At 37.1% G+C, this 19,367-nt stretch overlaps 1 protein-coding gene across 1 annotated transcript in view; it reads right to left on the minus strand.

Moving 5' to 3' along the window:
- Positions 1-19,367, minus strand: part of MAPK10 (mitogen-activated protein kinase 10) — a 551,463-nt gene that overhangs the window by 112,606 nt on the left and 419,490 nt on the right. The window contains exon 4 of the mRNA XM_070371900.1: positions 3,470-3,541. Within this exon, the coding sequence (XP_070228001.1) occupies positions 3,470-3,535 (66 nt within the window). The 5' untranslated portion in view covers positions 3,536-3,541. The remainder of the gene's footprint in view (positions 1-3,469; positions 3,542-19,367) is intronic.

The raw sequence follows: 19,367 nt of genomic DNA on the forward strand, positions 1-19,367 counted from the left end.
GATGGGACCAGATGTCATGATCTTAGTTTTCTGAATGTTGAGCTTTAAACCAACTTTTTCACTCTCCTCTTTCACTTTCATCAAGAGGCTTCTAGTTCTTCACTTTCTGCCATAGGGTGGTGTCATCTGTATATCTGAGGTTATTGATATTCCTCCGGGCAATCTTGATTCCAGCTTGTGCTTCTTCCAGCCCAGCGTTTCTCATGATGTACTCTGCATATAAGTTAAATAAGCAAGGTGACAATATACAGCCTTGATGTACTCCTTTTCCTATTTGGAACCAGTCTGTTGTTCCATGTCCAGTTCTAACTGTTGCTTCCTGACCTGCATATAGGTTTCTCAAGAGGCAGGTCAGATGGTCTGCTATTCCCATCTCTTTCAGAATTGTCCACAGTTTATTGTGATCCACACAGTCAAAGGCTTTGGCATAGTCAATAAAGCAGAAATAGATGTTTTTCTGGAACTCTCTTTTTCGATGATCCAGCGGATGTTGGCAATTTGATCTCTGGTTCTTCTGCCTTTTCTAAAACCAGCTTGAACATCTGGAAGTTCACGGTTCACATATTGCTGAAGCCTGGCTTGGAGAATTTTAAGCATTACTTTACTAGCGTGTGAGATGAGTGCAATTGTGCAGTAGTTTAAGCATTCTTTGGCATTGCCTTTCTTTGGGATTGGAATGAAAACTGACCTTTTCCAGTCCTGTGGCCACTGCTGAGTTTTCCAAATTTGTTGGCATATTGAGTGTAGTACTTTCACAGCATCATCTTTCAGGATTTGAAATAGCTCAATTGGAATTCCATCACCTCCACTAGCTTTGTTTGTAGTGAAGCTTCCTAACGCCCACTTGACTTCGCATTCCAGGATGTCTGGCTCTAGGTGAGTGATCACACCATCGTGATTATCTTTTGTTCGTGAAGATCTTTTTTGTACAGTTCTTCTGTGTATTCTTGCCACTTCTTCTTAATATCTTCTGCTTCTGTTAGGTCCATACCATTCCTGTCCTTTATTGAGCCCATCTTTGCATGAAATGTTCCCTTGGTATCTCTAATTTTCTTGAAGAGATCTCTAGTCTTACCATCAGAATGGATCAGAGTGGTAATGGAGAAATTGGTAAGATTCTAGATATACTTTTAAAGGGGAGCCAATAGAATTTACTGACAGATTGGATGCAAAGTGTTGTCCAAAAGCTTATTCTGAAGATTTTGTTCTAAGAAACTGGAAAGAGGGGTTAGCATTTACTGAATTAGAGCAGAGCAATTTTGACAGAAAGATCAAGTATTTGGTTTGGTATATGTGTCATTTGCTACACCTATTAGACATTTGAGCTGAGATGTAGAACAAGCAATTGGGTATAGGAGCCAAGTTTCAGGGAAAGCTTTTGCTAGAGGTATAACTGGGGAGTATTCACGGTATCGATAATATTTAAAACACTAGAGTTCAAATGAGAGCCCCACAAGAGAGAGCATGAATTTAGTGAAGATTTAGTTAACTACTTAACAAAAACATATTCTCAGTGCTCTGCAAGTATGAACTCACTTGTTTCTTATAAACCTATTACCTTTTCCCTTTTTACTAATTAACCGAAGCACAGTAAGGTTAACTAACTTGCCCAAGCTCACAAGTAAATGGCTAAGTGGCAGATTTAGAATTTCTAACCCAGGCTGTTCAGATTCAGAGCTTTTGTTTTGTTTTGTTTTAATTTTAATTAAAAGAGGATAATTATTTATAATATTGTGGTGGTTTTTGCCATACATTGACATGAATCAGTCATGGGTGCACATGTTTCCCCCCATCCTGAACCCTTCTTCCACCTCCCTCCCTACCTCATCCCCCTGGGTTGTCCCAGAGCACCAGCTCTGAGTGCTCTGCTTCACGCATGGAACTTGCACTGGTCATCTATTTTACATATAGTAATATACATGTTTCAATGCTATTCTCTCAAATCATCCCACCCTCATCTTCTCCCACATGTTCCAAAAGTCTGTTCTTTACATCTGTGCCTCTTTTGCTGCCTTGCATATACGATCATCATTACTGTCTCTCTAAATTCCATGTATGTATATATCTATATATATATATATATATATATATATATATATATATATGTTAATACACTGTATTGGTTTTTCTCTTTCTGACCTACTTCACTCCAGATCCAGAGTTCTTATTAGAGAAATCATCTGAAAGCCTGGAAGTTTGTGGCACTACAACAATTTAGAGGCCAGGAAGATAAAATAGATCAGTAAATCCTATTCATAGAACATAATACATTTTATTTTTCCATAGAAATTCTAACTACGCTCAGCGTACAGAGTAGATTTACCAGTGTTTTGTTTTCTTTGTACTTTTCTATATTTTCTATAATAAGCATGTTACTTCTAGAATTAGAAAATATTGTATTAAAATAATATTATTTTGAGTTATTTTTTAAACCTCATTTCAAGGGACATATGTCATTCTGTGTATATAACCCATCTCGATGAGAAAATACAGCAAAAATCATTACAGAAAAAATGGAAGTGCTCTCTGCTTGGAGTACGATTAGAGCTACTATAAAATTTACCAGCCACATAACAATCCCTAGTGTAAAACTGAGCTCTGTTAATGATACAATGACCACAGTCTTAAGTCAGAATGACCTAAACATACATAGAGGAGGTACGAGCACCTCAAGTAGACTTTTTCTTAAGAATATCATTTGTATGAATACAAGAGTGCAGACCTTCTATTGTCCATGTACACTACCTCGTCACTAGTAGGTTAGCGATACCTTTATTTGTCACATTGCTGCTAGTCTTATTTGTTCCCAACTCCTGGCTAGAACAGGGCATTGAAAAACGAACTAAGGGCTGTGTGTGCATGCTCAGTTGTGTCTGACTCTTTGCGGCCTCATGCATTGTAGCCCACGAGGCTCCTCTTTCCATGGAATTTTCCAGGCAAGAATACTGGAGTGGGTTGCCATTCCCTTCTCCAGGGGATCTTCCCAACTCAGGAACCAAAACCCTGTCTCCTGCGTTGTCTGCATTGGCAGGGGGATTCTTTACCACTAGTGCCACCACGGAAGCCAAACCAAGCACTACCTACACACTGTTACATCTGAGTCCTGGAGACTCTGCACTTGGGGCTCATCAGTCCTGGGATCAAAAATAATATCTATTTCAGCTATTTTGATTATTTAAGCCACATTTTAAGGATTTGAAAAAGACATATTAATGCTGTTAAATATAGTAAGAAATCACTTTATACTGTGATTAAGTACAATATTTGCAATATTAAAAAGAATTCTCTTCATTCCTATTCTAAGATAAATGAACTGGGGGAAAAAAATCTAGGCATCCAATTCTACTCCCTAGGCTACTTTTAATTCTACATAAACACTAACTTTAGTGTGAAACGTGCAAGATGAAATGGCAAAATGGAAATACAAGGGAATATACTGTACCTTGTTTTACCTGTAAGGAACACACACCTGACAAAAGGCAATTTTCACATCCAAGGTTGGTTCACTGCAGTAGTACAATAAATGGAGGCTCATAAATACCTACAGAAAAAAAGGGGGCATGAATTGCTAACTCACCTAATCATTCATTATTTAATAGTTATAAAATTTAGTATAATTTGAATTATACACAAGGTGTCATGCACAACATATATTTGGCATAATCCTTTTCAGACCAGTGCCAGGTACTTTTCACAAATTGCAAATATTAAATGAAATAAGGTAAAAAAGGTCTTATCATCTATCCTGATGGATGTCATCACAATCATGAAGAATAGATATAAGAAACTGAATATACCTCATATGTTAAAGTTAATTACATCCTATCACAGAGCACTTTCAGTTCTGGGCTTTCCTGATGGCTCAGATGGTAAAGAATCTGCCTGCAATGCAGGAGACCCAGGTTAGAACCTTGGGTCAGGAAGATTCCCCTGGAGAAATGAATGGCCAACCCGCTCCAGCATTCTTAGCTGGAGAATCCCATGGACAGAGGAGCCTGGTAGGCTATAGTCCATGGGGTCAAAGTTAAGTACATCTTATCACAGAGCACTTTCAGTTCTAGGCATCTAATTCTTAAAAATATCAAATATATGTTCAAGAAGATATATATAAGAATATTTATTGTAGAATTAAGGGCTTCCCCGGTGGTTCAGCAGTAGAGAATTCGCCTGCAATGCAGAAGAGGCAGGAGACTCTGGTTCAGTTTCTGGGTCCAGAAGATCCCCTGGAGAAAGAAAAGACAACCCATTCCAGTTTTTTTACCTAGATAAGCCCATGGACAGGAGAACCTAGTGGGCGATAGTCTATACGGTCGCAAAGAGTCAGACGGGACTGAAGCAACTGAGCACACACTCAAAAAAAACTTAATTTATAATAAAATTACAGACAGGACTTGGAGTAATTGAATCAGAGCTTAGGGTATCAGCATAGATAAACATTTCAAACATGATGCTGAATGGGGAAAAAGTATCTTTCAAAAAAGTATCAATATCATTATTAGTGTAAAATTTTGAAGTACATAAAATAATATAAATTGCTTTGTTATCTAACCATATAACCATAGAGTAAAAAAGATACTATATTAACATGTGTTTAATCGTGGTGGTAAGAAAAGATTTCAAGTATATTATTTTCTGTATGTTTCTTAAAACTCCTAAAGTTTTAAGGAGAGGATAATAATCTAGAGGTGGAAGTGCCAAATCAGGTATTGGTTATTTGGAAATGATGAGGCAGCATCAGAAAAATCCAACTGAAATCTTATTCAGTTCAATTGAACACACTTGATTGAATATTTATTATGCAAAAGATACAATTCTGTGATTAAACAATTTTAAAGCCACTATTGACAAAGACTTCTGTTTCAGGCAATATGAATGGCAAGATATCCTGAAAACCACTTTCAGTGCAAAATTGTTAAAAAGGTTAGATGAAAGAGACAAAATATTTTTAAAATGCATAGCTGAGCTGCTCAAAAAGAAAAAAGGGTAAGAAGAATTCTGCGAGACTGAAAACAAAGTGAAAGGATCCATGCGGAGAAGTAAATGAGCTGAACCCGTCACTTGTGCGCAGACCATCTGCTGATGTCTGAAGATCAGAACCTTAGCTTTTAAAGGGCAGCAGGCAAGAAGCCGAAGCTTGGAGCTGATCTGTGACGGGTAGGCACACTGGAAACACCTGCATAACATTTACTACAAAAAGTTCCAAACAAAACTCTGGAACAAGCAAAATAATTCCAGAAGTTCAGAATTGCAAATATATACACACATATATATTTTTTACATTGGAATGTGTGTAGATTTTTTAAATACAAAAAAAGAATGGCAGGAGTAGAATATATAAGACATTTCTGAAGAACAAGGTGGATATTTGAGGGGGTTGGGAGAGAATTGTTCCACCAGACAAGATTTAATATAAAGCTGTAGTATGTAAAGCTACATGGTATTGATGCCGAGAGAGTTGCTCATTCATGTCCGAGTCTTTGTGGCTCCATGGACTGTAGCCCACCAGGCTCCTCTGTCCATGGGGTTCTCCAGGCAAGAATACCGGAGTGGGTAGCCATTCTCTTCTCCGGGGGATTTACCCGACCCAGAGATCGAACTGGGGCCTCCTGCACTGCAGGCAGATTCTTTAACATTTGGGCCACCAGGGAAAGAAAGTGAAAGTGGAAGTGAAAGTCTCAGTTTTGTCCGACTCTTTGGCATCCCATGGGCTATACAATCCATGGAATTCTCCAGGCCAGATTACTGGAGTGGGTAGTTGTTCCCTTCTCCAGAGGATCTTCCCAAACCAGGAATGGAACAGGGGTCACCTACATTGTGGGCGGATTCTTTGTCAGCTGAGCCAACCAGGGAAGCCCAAGAATAGTGGAGTGGGTAAGCCTAACCCTTCTCCAGAGGATCTTCCTAACCCAGGAATCGAACCCAGGTCTCCTGCATTGCAGGCGGATTCTTTACCAGCTGAGCTATCAGAGAAGCCTGATTAATAGATCAGAGAGCCCAGAAGCAGATGCTTACATACATAGAATCAAACAGATAATGTTATGTTAATGTAGATGTTTAAACCTGATTATATTAAAGATACCTGGGAAAAGATGAAACTTTGCATTAAAGCATGCAGAGACAATTAGTCATGAATACTGGGGCAAGGGGAAAAGGACATACACCCTTTGCTAAGAGACAGTTGCTTCTCGTATTTGTGCAAGTCTTACAGGCAGAGGCGCTGGCTGCCTTTATTCCAGACTATGTTCTCAAGGATAGTTATAAGAAAAAACAGACTTGGAAGGGAAAGATGCCACTCTCTGGAGTATAAGGCAGGTTTTATTACTATCTATTATCCAGTATAATATAGACAAGGTGCCCCTCTAGGTTAAAGGTAAGGCATGCTAACCGCCCACTACAAGAGACCCTCTTCTGTAACACAACTCACTGTTTGTGTGGTAGTCATCTGACCTTCCTTGAGTCACCCTATGGGAACTGGGTTTGAGAAACTGGCATGAATTCTGACACTGTAGCTCCTGCTATTAATGTGAGTAGTAAAGAACTTTTCACCTGACTCGGGAACTGCGTTTCTTCTGCCCCAGCATCCTCTGGCAGGCTACTTTGTTAGCTTGCAGGCAGAGTAACATCTTAGACTGTTAAAAGTTCTTCACAATCTCTACCTCACATTGTATACAAAACACAATTCCAGATGGATAAAATTGTTCAAGAAAGCCCAAACTTTAAATAATATGGAAGGAAATGTAGTTGAATGTCTGAAAAATACATCATAAATAATATGCAAGTTGGTGGGAGTTGGGAGGGAAGTTCAAGAGGGAGGGCATATGTGTATACCTGTGGCTGATTCATGTTGATGTATGGCAGAAACCATCACACTACTGTAAAGTAATTACCCTCCAATTGAAATAAAATAAAAAAAAAACCAAACATGTAAGTTGCTACCTTATAAAGGAAACTGTTGACAAAACAGACTACTTAAAATGAATCATTTCTGTTTATGAAAAAATGTGACAGGGTAAAAAAAAGTAGGCCATAAATTCAGAAAAGATATTTGACAGACACATAACCAGAGGAAGATTCATCCAGAATCTATAAAGAGCCCCTAAAATATGAGAATAAAAAGGCAGAGAATCCACAAGAAGAATGGACAATAAAACATGGACTACATTTCATAGAAAAAGAAATATAAAAGCTTTCATAAATATATGTGTAATTTTAAGCCACACTGAGATACTATTTTATACCTATCAAATTGATAAAAACTGAAAAGTATGATAATGTTCAGTTTTTACAAAGCAGTTGCTCAGATGGGGATGTTTATACACCGCTGATAGTTATACACAACTGGCAGTTAGAATAACCAAATCCAGGGGCAAAATAGCACTAGGAAATAAACTTCTGCATACCCTGCTGCTGCTGCTGCTAAGTCGCTTCAGTCGTGTCCGACTCTGTGCGACCCCATAGACGGCAGCCCACCAGGCTCCCCCGTCCCTGGGATTCTCCAGGAAGAACACTGGAGCGGGCTGCCATTTACCACCCAGCAATTCTATTTCTATACATACTTCCAGAGACACTCTTGTGTTTTGCTACCAGGATACACATAAAAGGCAGTTCATGAGAATACTTTTGTAATGGTAAAATAAATAATAAAAACTAATACTAGGAAAAAACAAATAATCATAGAAAGACCAATGAATAAACTATGGTACATTCATTGAGTACAAAGCAATGAAATGGTTGTTCAAAGAAACAAACATCCAGGTGACACAATATCATAAACATTTTAAACAAATGAAAAGAAATCCTACAGTATGTAGTTTCTTTTTTCTTTGATTGGGCTTCTTTTGTTCAGCAAAATGCTTTTAAATGTACCTATGTTGGCATAAATATCAATAATAGTTCTATTTATTGCTGAGTAAAATGTATCAGTTAATTTATCTATTCTGCTTTTAGACATTAGAGGTGTTTCTAATTTTTGGATATCAATAATGTTGCATGAACATTTATGTACATGTATTTTTGCACAAATATGTTTTCATTTCTTTGGGGAAAATATCTAAAGAGGGAATTGTTGGGTCATTGGATAAGGATATATTTAACTTATTAAAAACTGTTAGACACATTGGCTACCCACTGTAGCAATGCATAAAAATTCAGTTGCTTCACATCCTTGCCAACAATTGGAGTTATCAGTTTTCTAAATTTTAGTCAGTATTTAGTAATATTTTATTATAGTTTTATTTTTTTACTTCCCTGATGACTAATAGTGTTACCAACTTTTCCATGTGTTTATTGGCCATTTATTTATCTTATTTGGTGAAGTGCCTTTTCAAGTACTTTGTCCATTTGGTGAGACTGTAAATAGGGGAAGGGGGTTGTCTTTTTATAGAAATTTTAGAAATTCTCTATTTCGGGTGAAAGTTTACTATTACTTACATGTATTATGAATATTTTCTTTCAGTCTGTAGCTTACATATTCAGGTTACTAATGTTGTTTTCAGTGAATAATAATTTTATGAAATTTATTTTACAATTTTTTTCCTTTAATTATTAGCGTTTTCTTGGTTTTGTTAGGGCTCTTTGCCCACCCCAAGTTCATTAGGATTTTCCTGCACATTTTCTTCATGAAGCTTGACATTGTTATTTTTATTTTTAGGTCTGTGATACCTCTCCAATAAATTTCAATTCATGCTATGATGTATATGTTGAGATTCACTTTTATTTCCTTAATGATACCCAGCGGCTCAAACATTCTTGGTGAAAAGACTTTCCTTTCCATATTGAGTTGCCTGCTGTCTTCATTCAATTGACTGCACCAGTGTAAGTCTATTTCAGCACTCCATTCTATTCCATTTATCTGTTGTCTATCTTTAACCCAATACCATCCTGTCTTGACTACTGTAGATTTATAACAGTCTTAAAATTAGGTAAATACTTCAAAATTTTGTTTTTATTTGGGAGACTAGTCGAGGTCTCTGCATTTCCACATTAATTTTAAAATCAGCCTAGTGTTTCAAAATATTAATAAGTTAAAAAAGAAAAACTTCTAAAATGTTGTTTTGGATTGCATTGGGAAGAACAGATATCTTAAAGTTGAGTGTTCTATCCACCACAATCATAGTATATTTGTCCATTTACTTGAGTACTCTCTAATTTATCTTGGTAATGTTTTGCAGTTTATAGTATATAAATACACCTTATATGTTTTTTAAGTTTACTCTTAAACATTTATATTTTTGATGCAATTATAAATGACATTTTCATTTTCACTTCCTAAACACTCATTTCTAAAAATGAAGTCAACTTTTGTAAGCGACCTTATATTTAGGGGCTTGCTAAATTCACTTATGTGTGCGTTGGTCACTCAGTCATGTCCAACTCTTCGGTACCCCACAGACTAGCCCTCCAGGCTCCTCTGTCCATGGATTCTCCAGGCAAGAATACTGGAGTGGGTTGCCATTTCCCTTCTCCAGGGGATCATCTTGATCAACAGATTGAACTCAGGTCCTCTGCATTGCAGGTGAATTCTTTCCTGTCTGAGTCACCTAAATCTAGTAAATATTTTGCTGATAGTTTAGGAGTTTCTTTACACACAAAAATGTCTTCAGTGAAGACAGTTCTTGCTTTTTCCTTTCCAGTATGCCTTTTATTTTTTTCAGCTAATTGTCCTGCCTTTGAAACAACATTGAATAGAAGTGATGACTTGCTGATAATCTCTGCCTTTTAACAGATCCACATATCCATTTTCATTTAAATTATGAACGTTAAGTCCATCATCATACAATTAGTTTTGAATGTGTGTGTGCTAAGTCGTTTCAGTCTGTTTCAACTCTGAGAGTCTATAGACTGTAGCCTGTCAGTCTCCTCTGTCCATGAAATTCTCCAGGCATGAATACTGGACTGGGTAGTAAGGCCCTCCTCCAGGGGAATCTTCCCCGGGATCAAAACCACATCTTTTATGTCTCCCGCATTGGCAGGCGGGTTCTTTACCACTAGCGCCACCTGGGAAGTCATTAGTTTTGTATTTATTCTTTAATCCCAATTTTCTGGAAGAGCCTTTCTGTAAGAATTGAGTATTGTTTTGTTTCCCATTTTATTTTACATAATAAGTTATTATTTATACTTCTTTTTCTTTTATTAATGAGTGTTTCTCTAGAGTTTGCAATCTTCATTTTTAATTTTTAGTAAATTAGATTCAAATAATATTATTCTACTCCAAACATGTAGTTTTAAAAACTTACAATAGTATGCTTCAATTTTCACCTCTAATCCTTTAAGATATTGTTATCATATGTTTTATTTATACATATTTTATAAACCCTACAACACATTGCTATTATTTTTCCTTTGCTTAAGTCATTCTATTTTAAAGAAATTAAGAATTTACAAAGAAAAGTATTTTATATTTAATCATATATTCTGTGTGTAGTCCTTTCACACCTCTAAGTTTATTTTTAAGCACTTTTATTCTTATATTTTCATGTTATTATAAATGACATTTTTATTTCATTTCCATTTTCCAAATGCTCATTTTCAGCATTTAAAAGATGGTTTTCCAAGACTTTCCTGGTGGTCCAGTGGTTAAGACTTCGCTTTCCAATGGAGGGGGTGTGGGTTCGATCCTTGGTCAGGGAGATAAGATCCCACATGCCTTGAGGCCAAAAACCCAAAACACAAAACAGAAGTAATACTGTAACAAATTCAGTAAAGACTTTAAAAATGTTCTACTTCAGAAAAAAAAAGGGGGTTGTTCCCTTGCTGTTTCACTACCTCGTGTGTGCGTGCGTGCTCAGTCACTCGGTCATGTCCACTCTGTGACGTTATGGACTGTAGCCTGACAGGCTCCTCTGTCCATGGGATTTTCCAGACACGAATACTGGAGCGAGTGGCCATTTCCTCCTCCAGGGGACCTTCCCGTAGAGTGCATTAAATGGGGAAATGTTCTCCCGGCCACTCTCAGTCTTTTCCTTCTTCTCACAGCACTTTGTTCATACTTTAATTATGAGTATCTTGTAATACTGTAACTGTTCATATGTTTGCTCCATACTATATTATGACCTTTGGGGGAAATGATTCTGTTCTATTCACGCTCACAACACCAGGACAGAGCACTACTCGTAGTGTATAGTTAACGTCAAATAAATGTTTATTGAATAAAAAAAGAATCAAAGGAAAAAAGCTTCTTTCCTTCTCTACCACAAATCTAAGTATTTTCACTATCTTCTCATATTGAGACCTGTGAATTTTCAACAAATTTGATCCAAACAAATTAGTAATGAGGAGTCTGCAGTAGTGAAAGTACGAAAGAGCCTAGCAAAGACAACCTCAGAAATCTTAGCAAGCAGGAATGTTTTTGTTCTGTACTGCTGACCTGGACATGTGGGAAATAACATCCAGCCCACCCACCTGAAATGAACAATGTATTTTCATTTTTAATGAATGAATAATCTTTCTATGAAAAGCAAGTATCTTGACCTTTCCTGATTTGCATTATAAAGATTCCAAATGTATTAGTTGCACCTATGGCCAAGTCACTAAATCAAGGCAGAAGCTTCTGGTTCTACAAAGGGACATTAAGAGAAAAAGGACACTCAGTATGATAATTCTAGTGAATTACAGAAAGCTAGTCTGGTAATTATATTTCCTGATAGCATGGTAGAGAACATCTGGCACCATTACATAGCAACAGCATAAATGGCCAGGGCATTATCCTGACATTAGTCTACAATGGAATTAGTGAGAGCATCTTGGTATCTATGAATAGCTTGAAAAGGGAGGGGATGATAACTGGGGGAGTTTAGTGCTTTCAATTACTGGTTGTTCTTTTGGGAAAACCCCCATATGTTCATTTCTTGCCATGTACTCTACTGAGTTCCTCCTCATTACATGCCTATAGGAGTTAATGGCTACTCTGAGCAGAACAGTAGGCCAAATTGTATGAATGAGATACACTTGAGAATTCATTAGGCTAAACTGGTGCACAGCAGTTGCTATAAAAGAATGCAACTATGATGTGTTTTAATAGCTTAGATCAATACTTAAATTCTTTTGTATGTGAGATGCCAGCTAAACCACAGGAAGCTTGAGAATCTTTGCAGATGAAAAAATCAAATTGTTCTGGGCAGCTCCAGGCTCCCATGGTTTGTCACTGAAATGCAATATATAGAGGGGAAGACCAAATGACCTACTGATTCCAAAAATAGCCTAAGGTCCAGCAGTTGCCAAGGTGAGTTGGTACACAACAAACTCGTTGTAAATAATTTTTGTATTTCATACATCTCACATTTATTATAAATGACTAACAGCCTGCAAGCATATATACAATATTTAAATACAAAGTCACTGTTAATTACAAAACACTGCTTCTTCTATGCCCAAAACAATTCTCCCAACTATATGCAGAAAAAAAGTAATTATATCTTAAAACTAGTAATTATCTTTCCAAGTGCTGATATAGAAAATGAAATTAAATTTAATTTTCTATTAACAACTGTTTATATGTTCACTTTAAAATATTATTAAGTCTTTACATCCATGGACTATCATTTAGAGCAGGACTCAGCAAGCTGTAGTCCATGGACCAAATTCAACTCACTGCTGCTGCTGCTGCTAAGTCGCTTCAGTCGTGTCCAACTCTGTGCGACCCCAGAGACAGCAACCCACCAGGCTCCCCCGTCCCTGGGATTCAACTCACTACCTGCTTGTAAATAAAGTTTTATTGGAACACAGCCCATTGATTCATTTACATATTGTCTAAGGCTGCTTTTACACTATTGTGGCAGAGCTGAGTAATTGTAGGAGGGAATATATGGCCTGCAAAGTCTAAAATATTTACCATCTCACCATTTACAAAAATGATTGCCTCTGATGAGAGCACTCTTCCCACAAACATCTAGGAGAACATGATTAACTTCAGGAAATATGCTATCTCCTTTCAAGGAATCAGTGCTTGTCTACCTCTAAAAGCTGCTGCTGCTGCTGCTGCTGCTGCTGCTGCTGCTGCTGCTGCTAAGTCACTTCAGTCGTGTCCGACTGTGTGACCCCATAGGCGGCAGCCCACCAGGCTCCCCTGTCCCTGGGATTCTCCAGGCAAGAACACTGGAGTAGGTTGCCATTTCCTTCTCCAATGCATGGAAGTGAAAAGTGAAAGTGAAGTCGCTCAGTCATGTCCGACTCTTAGCGACCCCATGGACTGCAGCCTACCAGGCTCCTCCATCCATGGGATTTTCCAGGCAAGAGTACTGGAGTGGGGTGTCATTGCCTTCTCCGCCTCTAAAAGCTAAGTATCTCTTAAAATACTATTTATATAACCAGATGATTCCTTCCACAGAAGTCCTCTGATAAGCTTATTTAGCAGAAGTAAAGCAATAGAGACCAAAATGTAAGCGATGGGTTGTTGTATTTTGTTGTTGTTTAGTCGCTAAGTTGTGTCTGACTGTTTTGCAACCAGAGATGGGGAAAAGAGGCAAATGAAGAAGAAATGGAGTGGAGTATTAAGAGATAGAACATATCAAATAAAAGATGTATAAATGGTGGAATTCAACAACTCAAGAACTATAACATGCACAAACCTTGTTGAGCTTTCTGAATTTTGGACAAACAGCATTGCTTCCAGTCCTGGGAACCTGGTAAAGTTAGCTAACGGAAACTCATGTCATAAAGCTCTACATGTGCTGGGTAAAATATAACAAAAAATTAACAGACAGCTGAATTTATAGTAAAAAAAGAAAACTGCCAGTGATGTTGAAGTTAATAAGCTTACAAAATCTGAGTGTGCACATCTCTTCCCACCTCCATGCTCAATGACACTTCTTCAGTTTTTTAAAATTGGCTATGCTGGGGATATGCTACAAACCTGAGCACTTTTTCTCAGAGAGCTTATAATTAAACATCTACTAACACACCACTGGAAGTTACCAGGTACCGAAAATGATAGAGAAAAAAAAAAACTGAAAGATGAATCATATATTTTCTATAAATACCATGAGGAAAGCAAACATCACAAGTGAGAATCGTCAGATACTATAAAAGAAATATTACAACACCACAAGAATTTCAGACATGACAGAAAAAAACAGAAAGACCATATGTAGGAATGAGAAAAATAATTAAAGAGTCAAAATAAATGTCATAAGAAATAAGCTAGTGATGTGATAAAAGGAAAAATGGATAGATTTGAAAATGAACTAAATAGAAATTGTGAAAAACGTAGCTTTAAAATTAAAAGCCTTATAGATTAAACAGGTTAAACTGAAACAGTTGAGCTAATGAACTGGTAGGACACTCACAGAAATTTGTGATAGAATAATAAAGAGATGAAAAATATGAAAGATTGAGAGACATATGCAATACAAGGTCAAAAATAAATATAATGGGAGTTCCAGAAAGAACAAAGCAAATAAACAGAAAATGCAAAGGGGCAATATCTGAAGTAATAATGAAGTAATAACATGAATTTAATTCTTAAAAACTGAAAAACATAATGAAGTACTTAGCAGGATAGATAAGGATATATCCATGCCTAGAAATATCATGACCAACTGTAGAAGAGCCAACACAGTGATAAAATCTTAAAAACAATTAGAGATAAGAGTCAGAATCCCCAGAAAATAATGATGGGACTGAAGGAAGACTGATGGGCATAAAATAAAGTGGGTAGGAAAAATGATGTTTTAGAAATAAACCAATTAAAACACACTATAGAACTAACATAATAAGAACAATAAAACGTACAAACAAAAGAGATCAGTTTATCACCAACATATAATAGAAAGAAAAGTGCTCTAATGTTGATAAGAAAAATTCTAATTTTGATGAGGAGACATAGTATGATTGGCAACCAGCTGAAAGAGAACTAAATAACACTGGAGATATTCTTCCTCCTTCACCAAAGAGAGATACAGACACCAAGCAAAGTGGTCAGTACAACAGAAAATCCCAATACAAAAGATGGCTGCCAAAGTAATTTTTTAAAGGGCTTCGATCTTCATAGTGAAGAAATAAAAAATAAGATAGCATTTATTCACCAAGGGCTTCCCTGGTGGCTCAGATTGCAAATAATCTGCCTACAAAGCAGGAGACCCAGGTTCAATTTCTGGGTTGGGAAAATCCCCTGGTAAAAAGCAATGTTTATCCACTCCAGTATTCTTGCCTGGAGAATCTAGTGGATAGAGGAGCTGAAGTCCATGGGGTCTCAAAAAGTCAGACACAAACTGAGTGACTAACACTTTCACTTTTCACTCTTTACTCACCAAATTGAGGAATTTTTTTTGATGAAACAATATTAAATGCAGAGAAACAGACGTACCCTGCTCTCCTCCCCCCAAACATTCATTTTTCTCAATACTTCACTCATGTTTACCCAATATAAAATATGCACTAAATAAATACTTGTTGAGTGAATCAATAGGTGTTGCAAATAAATATCCATGCACTAAGGGGGCAGTTGACAACAGGTATTCAATTGCTTAAAAATGCATTTAAGACAAGTAATTCTGTACCTAAGAATTTGTGCTAAAGATATAATCAAATATCTTACAAACATCTAAGAATGTTCACCACAGCACTATATATAGTAAAATAATTGCAAAATAAAGTGTTCAGTAAAATGGATTAATAATTACTGTAAAACCATATATCATAATTCCATTTAAGCATTTATAAATTATAAGATGGATGAATGTTCACAATATATTATAAAGTGGAAAAACATAACAGAAATATATTACAATATGTCCTCAGTCTTTTGGGCATCCCTGGTGGACCAGTGGTAAATAATACTCCTGCCAATGCTGGAGACAAAGGTTCAGTTCCTGGGTGGGCAAGATCCCCTGTAGGAGGAAAAGGCAACCCACTCCAGTAATCCTGCCTCGGAAATCCCATGAACAGAGGAAGCTGGTGGGCTACAGTCCATGGGGTCGCAGAAAGTCAGACACTATTTGGTGACTAAACAGAAACAAGTTCAATCTTTTAAAAACTAAATGGATATGGATAGATATGAATATAATTTTACAGAGCTAGAAATGTGCTTTGTGCTTTTATGTATTTTCCAGTTTCTACAATGAAGACTACCTCTTTTTAATAAGGAAAAATGTTATTACAGGATATGGTAAAATAACAGATGCAAAGCTTTTAAGTGAAATAAAACACAGCAAACATCTAAGCAACTTCTTTTCACAGATTAGAAACTTGAGGCCTAATGGTAAAGTTAGTAAATCTTCCAAATTCATATACGTCATCAGTGAGGCAATAAGGACTCTAATCCGAATGTCCCAAACGCTATGCAGTAAACACAGGTTAAGATTCCTCAAAATGTTGGCTGGCAAACATTTTAAATATACCAGTGATGGCCTCTGAGGCTTCTGAGATGGCTCAATGGTAAACAACACACCTACCAATGCAGGAGATGTGGGTTTGATCCCTGGGTGGGGAAGAGCCCCTGGAGAAGGAAATGGCAACTCCCTCCAGTATTCTTGCCTGGAGAATTCCGTGGATGGAGGAGCCTGGCGGGCTAAAGCCCATAGGGTCGCAAAAGAGTTGGACCCGGCTAAACAACAACAAAAATAGCCTCTGACCAACTGATTTTTTTTCCTCTTCTAAATGCTCCTAAAATTCATGTATATGGGGTTTGCATCCAGACACAAGTGTTTTACTTATTTTTCTAGAATATCCCGTATACAATTACATTAACACAGAGAAACAAGATTTTTATCATCCTTATAATTTATAAATCTAATAAAATGTTTCTTGAATTGCTTCTAGTGGGTTTAACAGACACCTCCATTTCAGATCTCATTATCACAAAACTTATTTTGTCTAGGCGTGAGATCGAAACTACTATATTTTTGCCTGGTTATATCTTTTTTGTCATGACATTTTCCATCTAAATATCAAGAAGTATAAAGTTCGGCTCCTCTGTTACTGCAAGAAACCCTGTGTATCTCCCACCACCACAGACATGATCATATTCACAGAAAACTCAGCATCTGACATCTGCATGCTCCATTCACCCACAGTCATTTGTAGGTTTGTGTGTGTGTACACATGTGAATTACATGTGGTCTTTTTTCCTAAATAGGTACCCGAGGTAAAGGGAAAAGAAAGTTGTGTCTGACTCTTTGAAATTCCATGGACTGCAGCCTGCCATGCTCCTCTGTCCATGGAATCCTCCAGGCAAGAACACTGGAGTGGGCAGCCATTCCCTTCTCCCACGCATCTTCCTGACCCAGGGATTGAATCCTGCATTGCAGGCAGATTCCTTACCTTCTGAGCCACCAGGGAAGCCCCAGATAAGGGAAAAGATGATTTTTTTTCCTTAGTGATTCCACATTAACAATATTTGTAAAGCATGGAGCAGAATGTTTTTTATAGAGTAAGAGTTAACTATGTATCTTTATACATACATTTGATTAGATAAGTAAATAACATTTCACATCACAGAGGATAAGACATACAGATTACAAGCCCCAAAGAGTAAAAATAGACAAAATGTTTGTAGTTTTATTTTGATTTTTAGTCCGAATTACTTATGATATGTATAACCATTTTTATACTAACTTCACTTTAAAAGGAAAATTTGAATTCTTAGCACATGAAGTGAATGAACAATATATGTATATATCCAGTATCCACTCTGTCAGGTGCTACAGAGAGGACTCCAAGTATGAAAGTGAACAATTCAAAGATAAAAGGTAAAAATTAGTGCCTTTAATGAATTCCCATTAAATTAAAATACTGTACATATATATATATAGGTTTTTTTTTATCCTCAGAGTTCAAAATTTTCTATATTAGAGTACTTTTTAAAAATTTTTCTAAGGATGGAGTTTTCTAAGGATGTTTATTTTAACACAGATGGGCATAATAATATGCTTTAAGCCAGAAAAAGCAATAAACCTTTGGGCAATCCATTTAAAAGGCAAAATAAAATCCAATTCCACTGAACAAGTAGCATTGCCTTAATTATGCATCCCCAGAATAACTAGGCCAACAGGGGCTATTAATTAGGTGAAATGTCAACTTGAATCTTTGAGAGGTGTTGAACTTACAACGAACAAATCCATCCCTTAAGTGATGTGGAAAAAAATCTAACAATGTAATGAGAAGAATAAATTCAGAGGTCACTTTATCTTCCAGTCACTTAGCAACTGAATTGGAGTGAAGAGGGCAAGAGGGAAATGATTTGTAAAAATAATTAACCATAAACTCTGAAGCAGAGATTAGTACAGAGGAAGCAGTTTTTTCCCAGGGCTTCAAGCCAACTCTCCTAGTAGAAACATATTTATTTATCGTCACACAAAGCCCCAGAGATAAGGCTTACCACCATTTCTTTTTTCCATACATCCCTCTGTCCCTGCCAACTTCTTCTTTCTACTGCTCTACTTCACACACACACACACACACACACACGCAAAACTAAAGCCATGTTCTTTGTCTTCTTCACACCCTCTTTCCACCTCGGGTTTGCAGGACAGATTCCTCTTACTAGCCTCTTGCTGCAGGCACAATTAGCACACATCCTATTTTGCACAGCCAAATCTTTTTAAATTCTAAAGTAAAGCACAGCGCAGATAGACTTAGCATCAAACAGAGTGAAGTCAGAAAGAGAAAAATAAATATCATATACTAAGTTGCTCCAGGAGTGTCTGACTCTGAGACCCTATGGACCTTAGCCCACTAGACTCCTTTGTCCATGAGATTTCCTAAGCAAGAATACTGGGGTGGGTTGCCATTTCCTTCTCCAGGGGATCTTCCCAACCCAGGGATCAAATCCACTTCTCTTATGTCTCCTGCATTGCCCACCTGGGAAGCACATACGTGGAATCTAGAAAAATGATGCAGACACAGACGTAGAGAACAAATATATGGATACCAAGGTGGTGAGAGGAATTGGGAGATTCGGACTGACAGATACACACTTTTGATACTATGCACAAAATAAATAACTAATGAGAAGTACTGTGTAGCACAGGGAACTCTACTTAATGCACTGTGGTGACCTAAATGGGAAAGAAATCCAAAAAAGATGGAATATATGTATACCTATAGCTGATTTAATTTGCAGTACAGTAAAAACACAATATTTTATTTTTTTTATTTTTAAATTTTATTTTATTTTTAAACTTTACACTATTGTATTGGTTTTGCCAAATATCGAAATGAATCCGCCACAGGTATACATGTGTTCCCCATCCTGAACCCTCCTCCCTCCTCCCTCCCCATACCATCCCTCTGGGTCGTCCCAGTGCACCAGCCCCAAGCATCCAGTATCTTGCATCGAACCTGGACTGGTGACTCATTCCATATATGATATTATACGTATTTCAATGCCATTCTCCCAAATCATCCCACCCTATCCCTCTCCCACAGAGTCC

Source organism: Bos mutus, chromosome 6, assembly GCF_027580195.1.
Source record: "Bos mutus isolate GX-2022 chromosome 6, NWIPB_WYAK_1.1, whole genome shotgun sequence".
NCBI classification, from domain to species: Eukaryota; Metazoa; Chordata; class Mammalia; order Artiodactyla; family Bovidae; genus Bos; species Bos mutus.